The sequence below is a fragment of the Uranotaenia lowii genome, chromosome 3 (assembly GCF_029784155.1).
Source record: "Uranotaenia lowii strain MFRU-FL chromosome 3, ASM2978415v1, whole genome shotgun sequence".
Classification (NCBI taxonomy): Eukaryota; Metazoa; Arthropoda; class Insecta; order Diptera; family Culicidae; genus Uranotaenia; species Uranotaenia lowii.
In genome coordinates, this window is record NC_073693.1 from 256,231,486 (window position 1) to 256,243,665 (window position 12,180).

The 12,180-nt window shown below is 36.6% G+C and overlaps 1 protein-coding gene across 1 annotated transcript; it reads right to left on the reverse strand.

Moving 5' to 3' along the window:
• Window positions 1-6,449: 6,449 nt before the first annotated feature.
• On the reverse strand, window positions 6,450-7,295 carry LOC129754948 (uncharacterized). Its single transcript, XM_055751214.1, has 2 exons — window positions 7,146-7,295; window positions 6,450-7,069 (listed from the first exon to the last, which is right to left on the reverse strand). Exons 1-2 carry the CDS (start codon window positions 7,188-7,190, stop codon window positions 6,536-6,538), a joined length of 579 nt encoding a protein of 192 aa, XP_055607189.1. The 5' UTR covers window positions 7,191-7,295; the 3' UTR covers window positions 6,450-6,535.
• Window positions 7,296-12,180: the final 4,885 nt, after the last annotated feature.

Here is a 12,180-nt window from a genome sequence, read left to right on the forward strand (position 1 = left end):
AAGCTTACAACCACTTCGAATTTTAGCTGCCGGCAAGGCAACATCTAGGCGTGGTGTCGTGGCAGCATGTTTGGCTATCATCTCGGAGGATCAGGTTCAAATCGGGTACCAGGACTAATTTTTTCCATTAGTTTGTTTGATTGCTTGAGTAACCGAATCAAATAATTGTGTAGCAGTGCTGGCATGTATCGAACAAAGTTAAAAAAAAGCAATAAAGCAAGATCATTTGAGGGAGGTGATGGGGGGAATAAATATGGATGCCGAGAAACTGGCAGCACCACATGGGCTGGTTGGTGGTGACCAAAGTAAGAGAGAAGAGGAGAATTATTTTTTTCTTATTTTCGCTGATTAAACGTTTACTTGTGGGCTGAATAGAAGGCCGTTCAAATCTGTAATGGAACTTCAAAGTTTCAATAAGAACTTAAAATATGGGCTGAATAAAAGGAATTTCAGCACATTGATTATACTGATTAAGCTGTGTTCGACCTTTTTAACGAGACTTTTGGTTGCTTGGGGTGTCTCCCTTTCGATTTTGCTATCAAACCAACCAGCACAAAATCACGAGTTACTAAATAAAAAAAGGTTAAAAAACTCGAATGCCAAGGTAAGTCCAACCATAAGGTTCCATAATAGGAACGTTATTTCGTCATACCTGATGAAATCGTAAATTGTCAGCTTCTTCTATTTTCCCACATAAATAACCAAAACTCCAGAACCATACCATTTTTTTCCGAATACCACACCACGCCACTTTCAAAAATGCTACCACAGCTGCTACCTACCTAGTAGATAAGTCGTCGTAATTTTACTGATGCGAATGTGGTTAATCATATGGCGTGATTTTACTAATGGATCGTAATTTGATAGTCATTTACTTCGTCGCATTATAGTACGTTATGGCCTGTTCGAAATTGGCAGTAATTTTCACTCTCTTCTACCTACAACCAAACGATGAGCTAGACAAAATCGGACAAAAAACGTGAATTCTTTGCATAATCGCTTTAAACGTGACCGAACTACACACCGGGTTTGTTGAGCACACATATTGCACATAAGGAAACCCTTTTGCCTTATTCGGTAAGAAGTGTGACACCACACTAGAAAATGCTAATCAGAATGTGTGTAGAATGGATTGCTTCTTGATTCGCCGATTTAGCATCGCGTTGCGTTACTCATTTGATCCATCGATGAAAGTTTTAAAACTCGACTAGCAACTTCAGGTCGAAAAAAGTCCTGTTATTTAATTAAGTTTATCATGAACGTTTTAATTTTGAGAGGACATTAAGGAACGATGATGACCTAACGCGAATGTAGAAATTAAATTACGACGAAGTATCTTTGTTCAAAGATTTACATTAGCAAAATATATAGATGTTTATCACAAACTTTTGTTTATATTTTGATTTGACCCCTCCCCGTGGGTCCTAATGAGCACCTTTATAAATATAAACCTGCAAAGTATAAGTAACATGCAATGCACACTAGGCTTCTTCATAGAAGAAGTAGGGGCATAATGGGCACTAAGTAGACATCTGCATATTTTCTGTTTTAATAAAGGAGTTTTATTTTTGTAACATATTCAAGTACCGTTAACTGGGGTTACATTAAAACAAGAAAACAAATAACAAGATCATCAATAACTATGTTTAGAGTTCATGTATACTAAAATTGATTTCTACGTCTACAACCGGCTTCAATGAAGTGAAATTCGGCATTTTTTTGAATTGTTAAATTTAGAATTCCAAATTCCTTAATATATATATATATGAAACATGAAATCGTGTTGTAGGTTAAACCATCCAATTGTAACTAGTAAGGGTGTTCGATAATTTTGCTACAACGATCAGGCTTTATAACCCTTACCACGGTAAGTGTTTAAAAACTATCAAGTGTTAAGAATATTTGAAAACGACTAACTGTACATCAAAAACAGAAAATCTGCCTGTGTGGAGAGCAAACTAAGCACACCCAGGAACATAATACCTTATATAAACATAAGCTTGCAAAGTGTAAGGTGGTGTAAGTACAACATAGTAAGTATGGTATTATTTAACAAAAAAAATCAATAAATTATGGGAACCAGAATTAAATCCAACCGTTTTGCTTGGCTGTCTTTTTTTTCGATTAAAGTCGTTTTATTATCTTCATGGCATTCGCGAATTTAAATCAACGTTGCAGTTGACGCAGCGTTAGAGATGTAGGTACCAAATATTCAGATGGACGAATACTACCCAAAACCCGTAAACCCTTTCCTTCCCACCAGGTTTTTTTTTACGTTTTAAAAATAGAAATATGGATTTACAAATGAATTCCAGAACAAAAGATGCATAATTTTAGTCTACTTTAATGAACCAGTTGATAAATTTAGGTTTTGAGGTGGATCATGTATGCTCCATTGGGAAGATAACAACACATTGGGTGCAAATGAAAAACAAGATAAAACGAAAAAAATACATGGAATTTCGTCAACTAGAACGATCCTATTTTGTAAAATATTTCTTGAGTATATCCATCCTTTAAAAGGCAAACTATCGACATTATTGAAATTTTTATTTTTGCCTTGAACAATGGCCGCCAGACACATGAAACTGAATATCACGTTTTTTTTAAACTCACATAACTTTCAATATATTTTCAGACCAGTGTTTATTTTAGTAGGTGAAAAATTTATCGTGAAATACCTGAAGAGAAAAAACTTTTGAAAGAATGATTTTAATGGGTATTGATAAAAAGCTTAACAAAATGAAAAGTAGGTACGTGATTTAAATTATAAAAAAAAACAAATGGTGTTGATCCAACGCGTCCAGTTCAAATGCGAGCTGTGCGAAGTGTTATATCACCTGTGCTACCATGGGAAGGAAAGGGTTAAGCTGAATATTCGGCTCACCGACTATTTATTTATTTATTTTTGTAAATTCTTTATTTGAAACGGCTCATACCTTTGGGCTTTAAGGAGCCAAACTCGTTTTGTTTGATTACAATTATGTGCTTATATCTAGTTCACTTTTTGAAGAAAAGATAGAAGATCGATAGGAAAATGTGAAAATAAAAAGAATTATAGACGAAGATCAATACCTTTTAGGAAAAGATATATTTCGAACATGTAGTCCAAGTCTATTACAGCCAGCATATCTCTCACTGGAACATGGGGTGGTTTTCCTCGGGCCCTGAGGGAGTCTATAAAATTCGTTCTGGTGACAAGATGGACCTTGCACGACCAAACAATATGCTCGATGTCGTGATAACCTTGACCGCAACTACACAAATTGCTGCCAGCAATATCAAAACGATAGAGTATCGCGTCTAAGGAATAATGATTGAACATGAGACGGGAAAATATACGAATTAAATCCCGACTCAGGTTCAATCTCCATGGTTTAATGGTTAACCTTTGGGATAATCGAGTAGAGCCACCGACCCAACTCATCCTCGTCCCATTTGCGCTGCCAGTTGACAAGAGAGTTTCTTCGAACTAAAAAGTAAAATTCGTTGAAGGCGATTTCACGCTGATACGTGTCGCCTTCCATCGCCCCCACCTTTGCCAGAGTGTCAGCCTTCTCATTACCCTCTATCGAGCAATGCGAAGGAACCCAGACAAAGGTGATGGTAAAGCGACGTTTTGATAAAGCACTCAAGCTATCCCGTATCTTCTCGAAGAAGTATGGCGAGTGCTTTCCCGGTTTCATTGAGTGGATTGCTTCAACAGAACTCCGAATATCCGTTACAATATAGTAGTGCCCAACTGGTCTTGAAGCGATACTGTCCAAAGCCCAATGAATTGCTGCTAACTCCGCCATATAAACAGTGCATGGTGACTGTAGGCTGTGAGAGGCGCTAAATATTTCGTTGAAAACTCCAAATCCCGTTGATTCCTTTATTAGAGAAGCATCAGTAAAGTACATTTTATCAGCATCGACGTGTCTATATTTAGCTTATAAAATTCTTGGAATCAAAAGTGGACGATGCGGATCCGGGATTCCACGAATTTCCTGCTGCATAGACAAATCAAACTGGACAGAAGAATTATCGTATTCTGGGCTACAAACACGAGTTGGAGAATACGAAGAAGGGTTTACCTGCATTGACATGAGAACGTTGTATATAGACATAAATCTGGTTTGATGATTTTGCTCAAGGAGCTTTTCGAAATTTACAATCACCAATGGCTTCAGGACCTCACACCTGATGAGGAACCGCAGAGATAGTAAATTGAATCGATCTTTCAATGGGAGCATGCCTGCCAAAACTTCAAGACTCATGTTGTGCGTTGAGGGCATACAACCCAAAGCAATGCGGAGACAACGATATTGGATACGCTTGAGTTTGATGAGGTGAGTTTTGGCAGCTGACTGGAAACAGAAACTACCATATTCCATAACTGAGAGAATCGTTGTTTGATACAATTTTAAAAGATCTTCTGGATGGGCTCCCCACCAGGTGACAGTGATTGATCGGAGAAAATTGATTCTTTGTTGGCATTTTCCTTTCAGATACTCAATATGGGCTCTCTAGATACACTTGGAATCAAACCAAACCCCAAGATATTTGAAACACCTCGATTGAGTGATAGTTCTGCCTAATAGTTGAAGCTTAGGTTGAGCAGGTCTATGTTTCTTTGAGTCCATGGTCGTGTTTTTCACAAAAAACGGGGTTTTTCGTCCACAGCTGCATTTACCTTGCCAGATCAAACACTTTCATGTAAACTTATCGGCAAAAACTAATTTGAACTTCGCGGAGACAACACCCTGACCAGTGGCTTTGTAAAATTTTTTGCCAGGAAGTCGCCCAAAATCCATCTTCACGTACGTTTCGTCATCCATGAGGATGCATCCGTCGTACTTCGTTAGAAGTTTGTTGTATAACTTCCGGGCCCGTCCTTTGGCTTCTACATTCTTCTTCAATGTCAGGTTTGGTTACTTGGTATGAACCTGCCAATCGATAGTATACATCTCACGGAAACGTTTAAGAACGCTGACGAACGAACGATTTGACCTTCGCGATTTTTGAACGCGACCACTTCGTCTCGCGGCTTCCATCACGTGTAACTTTTTTGAAACAAAACGAATCGTAATGAAGTTTTCAGCACTGATAGAGGAAAAATTTTCGAACAAAGTACTGTACAGATTCATCGTGATCCATGCTTTATTCATCCATTCATGGGAATCCATTGACAACATGATGATATTTTTTAAATAAAAAAGACTCCTCCAACCTCAGGAAAGGAGGAGGCGTTCCATTCAAAATGATTGTAACACTTATAATGACGATATTTTTTTTATCAAACTTGATACGTAATTATGTAGCGTACTTCAGAAAATTAATGAAGGATTTTTGCTTCCTAAACGGCTTTCCTTCATAATCTGCTTGAACGTGGCGACGTTTTGGAGCGTATAACTTGGTATGCTTTAAAGTAAATTGACGTTCTATTTCGAATCTAGCTATCAGGAATTGTTGTACGTTCGTCTGCAGTCGTTTGTCGTTGCCAATTAGTGATGAACAACGCATTGTCAGTTGCAATCAGCACCTATAAGAGTATCCTCCATATTGGCACGTTTTTTTCTCGCTTTTGCAGCCGTTATCTTCAAAAAGATCTTCCTCCTCGCTCGAATATGATTGAGTATGTTCCAAGGCACTGGCTATTTTAATAAGCTATAGCAAACATTTTTTGAATGCATTGGAGATTTGTCGAAATACTAAATCTAAAGAATGCATGGAAACACATACTTAGGCACAAACTGCGGTGAATCCGTGCACCCATGATAGATCACCAATATACATAACATAAACACGTACATACACTGTAACAAACTTGTTACAATATTAAACGAAATGTTTTTACGAAATTAATTCCTTTTATCAGCAATAATAGCATACCTATGTGTGTTGTACTTATGAAAATCTTTTAAGCCTCGTCTACACTAGGAGGCAGTAGGAGTCTCGAGAGACATTGAGGCTGTCTCCGATTTTCTTTGGAAGACACTGAGACTGTCTCATGTTTCCAACAACAACAGCATTCGTCGTCTAGTGTGGACTAAGCTTTAGAGTGCAAAAAGAAATCTGAAGCAAATAAGCACCTTGCAAAATTAGTTTTGAGCTAGATCTTAACATTTAGAAGTATGAATTCTCTCTAATTATGCCCATAACTACACGAGCCAAAGTAAACCATGGCCTCACCCGCATCTGCTAGAAAAACCATAACATTTGATAAAGCTGCAAATAAACAATAACATACAAATCGACCTTTGGACAGGGCAGCTTTTAATAGAAATTCAAACCACCCGTTCAAGCGGAAATTGGACCAATTTAGTCAACAAGACTGTATGGCGTGGCTGAATGATTATTGAGCACCACAACTTAGCTAGCACAATCACCCATGCGAGCAATTTATCATCCGGTGTATATCTGAAAATGAACTGTTCACTTAATGAGCACAAATAGAAGCACGCATGTAACTGATAAAATCATCAAGTCATTTATTGCAGGTTGTTATTTGCACTGTTCTGACTTCTACACTTAATCCAATTGATCTAGACAATTAAGACGCTGGTTCTGGAGCCTTCAGCTCGTTGGTCATTTTCTGGAAATGTTGCACTGTAGCATCAAGCAACTGTTTAACACCAGCTTGAAGCTGCTCCGATGTTCCTTGCCCTTCCTCTTTCAATCTTTCACCAACTTTTTGGGCCTCAGTCACAAAGCCTTGGATATGGCCTTGAATTGCTTCTTGGAAATCCTTGGCTTTCTGGAAAGCTTCTGGGTTTTGTTCACTCAGAGTTTTAGTCGTTTCCGTTATCCTTTTATTCAAATCCCTTACTATGGGATCGGATGCCGTCTGGAACTGTTCTGCGAAATTAGTCTGGATCGACTTCAGCTGTTCTACGTATTTGTTGGTATTAGTTTTGATGGTTTCGATAACTTCTTCGTTCGAATGGAAACCAAGGGATTTCAAAATATTCTGCTGAGTATCGCTGACTGCCTCTTGAATCTTGGTACCGAAATCAGTCAAGGTTTTTAAGAATGTGTTTTCCTCAGCGGGAACTGGTGCGTCCCGAGCTACACGTGCCAACGAAACCTGTCGTCAGAAACGGAAAAACCACTAATTCAAATATTCTAACTTTCGAAAAATTAAATCCGAACAAGATACATACCTGAAGCAGGCACAAGGCGAAAATCACAAACGCGAACCTAGCCATGGCTTTGAGATCTATTTCGAAAAGCCTATTCCAAGAGAAGCTCCAAAGGCGTGTAGTTTAGTATCGGCCAAAATCTGAATCTCGACTAGTTCGATGCAATAGCTCTCTGTAAATTTTATATACCTACCAACACCATGAAACGCCAACGCGCGATCATCCATCGTCGTCCCGGCTAGTTGCTTACATTTAATGATTGCGGCTCAAATTGAATGATTGATAATGCCAGTCCAACCTGGTGCTAAAACATTCACCTTTGTGTATTAGCTGGGACTTGCAAACGATCGGTGATTGAGAAAGCGCACACAGATCCATACGAATGCTGCCAAATCGGTCTTCACATCCGTGGAATGATTAGAACAAACATTAGCTTTCGAGATAATGATGTGTTCCCATATTGGTCGATAGAAAGATTCGAATGCTTTTACGGAAGGAACTTACTTAAAATTCGAAGGGAATCGTCTGAGCAAATTCGTGATCGCAATAAAAAAAATCTTTCTGTCTGTTCCCTATAGACTCGAAAACTACTGAATTGATTTACTTAAAACTTGGCAAATGTGAGGATTCTGAGGCCAGGGAAAGTTCCTACGAATGTTTGGGACCTCTCCCTCTCACTGGAAGGGGGAGGAGGTCTCTTAAACAAAAGTAGTAAGTCTTCATAACTCGAGAACTTATAATGCAAACAGAACTAAATTTGGCATGGGAGTGTATTTCGGAATGTTTTTTTGGTTTAGAACCCCTCCTTTTTCCAGTGAAAAAATAATAAGGGGGAGGGAGATTTTTTTTACATAACTCGAGAACTAAACAAACAAAAGGAACCAGATTTGGTGTGTAATGATATTTAGATACGGGGAATGTTTCTATGGTTATTTGAGGCCCATCTCTTCTTCCAGCGAAAAAAGGAAAGGGGGATGGAAGCTTCAATTACAGCAAATGATTTAATTGAATGGTTAATGGCATTTCGGTGAACTATACATTCTAATAGGAAGAATATTAAATGAAAGTAATGAAAATTATAGACGGATGGATTAGATTAGGAAGCATGAAAGGTGTTGAAAATGAGCCAAGAGCGTGATTTGAGAAAACTTCTTGCCGCACAAGACCATTTCCCGCTCTTGGCTCATTTTCAACACCTTTCATGCTTCCACTCAGAAAAATACTATTATGTATGCCATAAGATTCTCTTATGAAGTGGCGCCATAAGAAAAATTAATGAAATTCATAAGATTGTCTTATGACGCGAATGAATTCTGAAGATGAACGCCTTCTTCAATGAGAGGTTGTTGCTTTTCATAAGAGATTCTTATGGAAACAGTAAATCACTTTCTAATAAGAAAAATTCTCGATATTTCATGTTGAAAACGTTCACTTTATTGTTTGCCAAATTTGTTTAAAATTAAATCCTTCATGGTCACCATCAGCAGCGCATCAACAGACGGCTCCATCAAAGTTTTTTTTTTGCAGCATCTTAATCTTCGACCTTTCGTTTTTTGCCGATCAGCTTGCTGAAAAGTAAACAAATAATGTATTTTAGTTTACTAATATATTCAACGTTCACACCAAAAACATCAAATCGAACTTACCATTCCGGAGATAACAATAACAATTAACATTGAAGGAAAACTATAATAACTATGAACTGGCGATTGCTTCGTACTGTTAGATGATGAAAAAAAACTGATGCTATGAATGAATGTGTTCATCATTTTTTCACAATGCCGTTTCTTCTATTTTTCATAAGAACATCGTATGAAAATTGAAAGAATTTCATAAGACTCTTATGAAAAATTAGCTTGGACGCAAAAAAGTGGTTCATAAGATGTATCTTATGAAATTTATAATAAGATTTCCTCTGAGTGTCCTAATCTAATACATCCGTCTAATAGTTTTCATTACTTTCATTTGATATTCTTCCTATTAGAATGTATAGTTCACCGACATGCCAATAACCATTCAATTAAATCATAAAAATCAGCGGTGATAATCTGTTAACACAATTACAGCAAATTAAACCAAACTTGGCATGGAAGGGTATTTGGGTACGAGAAATGCTTCTATGAATAATTGGTATCCCTCACTCCTTCTAAAAGTTGAATGAAAAAGGGGGCTTCCATACAATTTTTTTTTTTTTGCAGTACGCGAGAATTAATCGAGCAAATGAATCAAAATTTAGCGTTAAAAGGCTGATTGGGTACGAAAAATATTTCTATGAATATGTAGTTCTCATCTCTCCATTTAATGGGAAGATAAGGAGGGCGGAGGTGGTACTCCTATTCACGTTTATGCATAACTCAAGAATATTTCAATACAAGAAATATTTCTATGTGAAACAATTCCTTTCTTACAGTAGGAGGATAGGATTGGGAATATAAAAAAGAGGAGGGCTGCATACATTTTTTTTTCAAAATCATAGAAATTTATCCAAGAAATGAACACAATTTAAATTGAAAATCATTTTTGTATGGTTCTATGATTATTTGACACACCATCCTCTTTTCAGTGAGAAGGTACATAGGAAGAGGGAGGTGGGCCCAATACAATTTTGTTAGCATAACTGCTATATTTATGCTAACGAAGCCAACAAATGGAATCAACTATGGAATGGAAACGTATTTGATTACGAGTTATGTTTGTTACGATTGTTATAGACCTTTACGCCTTACAGTGTGGAGTTAACCCTCATCCGCATTAGAGTGTCATTTTGACACTATTTCAAGTTTGAATGCTTGTAACTTTTTTCAGAAGCTTCAAAAAACAAAAATTTCTTCGGGAACCCTAAATGAATTCAAAAGTTCTTTAATTTTGCATCTTTACTTTATTTATGGACGAACCCTGGAATCCTGGACAAAAAAAACTCCCTTTTCCGACTTAGAGTGTCATTTTGACACTCCAAAAGTAAAATCCACTTAAGTCGTTTGAATTATTATAAACTTCATATAAAACTTATATCAATAGAAACCTTGTAATGTCAGTAAAATATGTTTAGAACATTATATATAGTTTAAGCTTCTAGTTTTCTCGTTATTCAGCATGAAAGAAAAAAAATCCGAAAAAACATGCCTCAGGAAAACTGTTGTAGTTCATATATTACACGTTCAAAAAAATATTTGCCTGATACATATGAAAGCTGAAGTTAATGTCTACATCATGGAACAAAGAAATATTTTTTTAATTTTTTTTAATGAAATGGTCACAAAAAGTTCAAAAAAGTGGTCTGAAAAACCTACTTTTCATTCGATTGCTAGTAAATACGTTTGAGCGATGGTAGAGTTTTTTTTTAAAAATATGACTACAAACTTTATTAAAATTCTAACATTTTGCTGTCTTTAGATTTTCGCTGCAACAAAAATTGAATTTACTGGAATTTTTTAAAGTTGACTACTTTGCGCGATTTTTTCACTAATTGATATTTTATCTGTTTTTGTGGTCCACCGTCAGGCTGTACCCGGATTTTCAGTGCTTTCTCGCCGTTTGAAGCAATCAAAACTATATCCATAGAAAAGGGAATTTAATCTACATTCTAGTGAGGTGCAACAATTTACGCTGTGAGATTTCACAAAAATATAAAAATTATAAACGTAAAATCATTTCTGAATTCATAGAATCACAAGCAGCGCGTCCAGCAAATCGTGTTTGTTTGCTCTCCGAGTAGGTACGGTGGGTGGTGATTCGGGCAGAGAGCGAAGCCGACAGACGAAATAATGATGCGTGTCGTACGTTTCTTGGTTGGAAATTTTCTATTGACAGTAGTTCTCGTTTGCTAGTCACGACACGCATCATTATTTCGTCTGTCGGCTTCGCTCTCTGCCCGAATCACCACCCACCGCACCTAGTCGGAGAGCAATCAAACACGTTTTGCTGGACGCGCTGCTTGTAGTTCTAGAAATTCAGGAATGATTTTACGTTTATTATTTTCATATTTTTGTGATATCTCACAGCGTAAATTGTTGCACCTTACTAGAATGTAGATTAAATGTGCTTTCCAATGAATATACTTTTGATTGGTCCAAACAAAGTAAAAGCACTGAAAATCCGGGTACAACCTGACGGTGGACCACAAAAACAGATGAAATTTCAATTAGTAAAAAAATCGTGCAAAGTAGTCAACTTTGAAAAATTCCAGTAAATTCAATTTTTGTTGCAGCGAAAATGTAAAGACAGCAAAATGTTAGAATTTCAATAAAATTTGTTGTCATATTTCTAAAAAAAACTCTACCATCGCTCAAACAGTATTTACTAGCAATCGAACGAAAAGTAGGTTTTTCAGACCATTGTTTTGAACTTTTTGTGACCATTTCATTAAAAAAAATTAAAAAAATATTTCTTTGTTCCATGATGTAGACATTAACTTCAGCTTTCATATGTATAAAACAAAAATTTTTTTGGACGTGTAATATATGAACTACAGCTGTTTTCCTGAGGCATGTTTTTTCGGATTTTTTTTCTTTCATGCTGAATAACGAGAAAACTAGAAGCTTTAGCTTTATATATTGTTCTAAAAATATTTTACTGACATTACAAGGTTTCTATTGATATAAGTTTCATTGTAATCGGTTGGATATAAAAAGAGTTATGACGATTTTAGCTTGGAGTGTCAAATAGTGCTGATTAGGGTAATGAAATCTAATACGGATTAGGGGTAAGAGGTGGCTCCATATACATAATTTAGTTGTAAAGCTTAAAAACGTATCAACCAATTGAGCTATATTTGAGTGGATTTTTGGGTACAAAAAAAAAAGAGTATGATTATTAAAGACCGTGACCTCCTTTCAGCAGAGGGTTCTCAGAACCAAGGTGTGTATATGTACAGGAGGTGTTACCGAATATCGAATTCCCGATTCAGCCATTTTGGCTATGTAGGCTATGCAACTATGCGGAACTCATGAAGTTTGTTTACCAACAAACCACAGAAAAGCTGAGCAAAAATAAACAAACTTATTGAGAGCTCATCTCTCAGATACTTAAAACATTTTATGGTATAGTTTGTGTGCCT

What these genes read in the sequence shown, in the direction of transcription:
- LOC129754948 (XM_055751214.1), bottom strand. Translation starts at nt 7,190, where the DNA reads ATGGCTAGGTTCGCGTTTGTGATTTTCGCCTTGTGCCTGCTTCAG. An exon ending in TCGCCTTGTGCCTGCTTCAG is followed by an intron (nt 7,070 to 7,145) that starts GTATGTATCTTG and finishes TTCTGACGACAG; the next exon opens with GTTTCGTTGGCACGTGTAGC.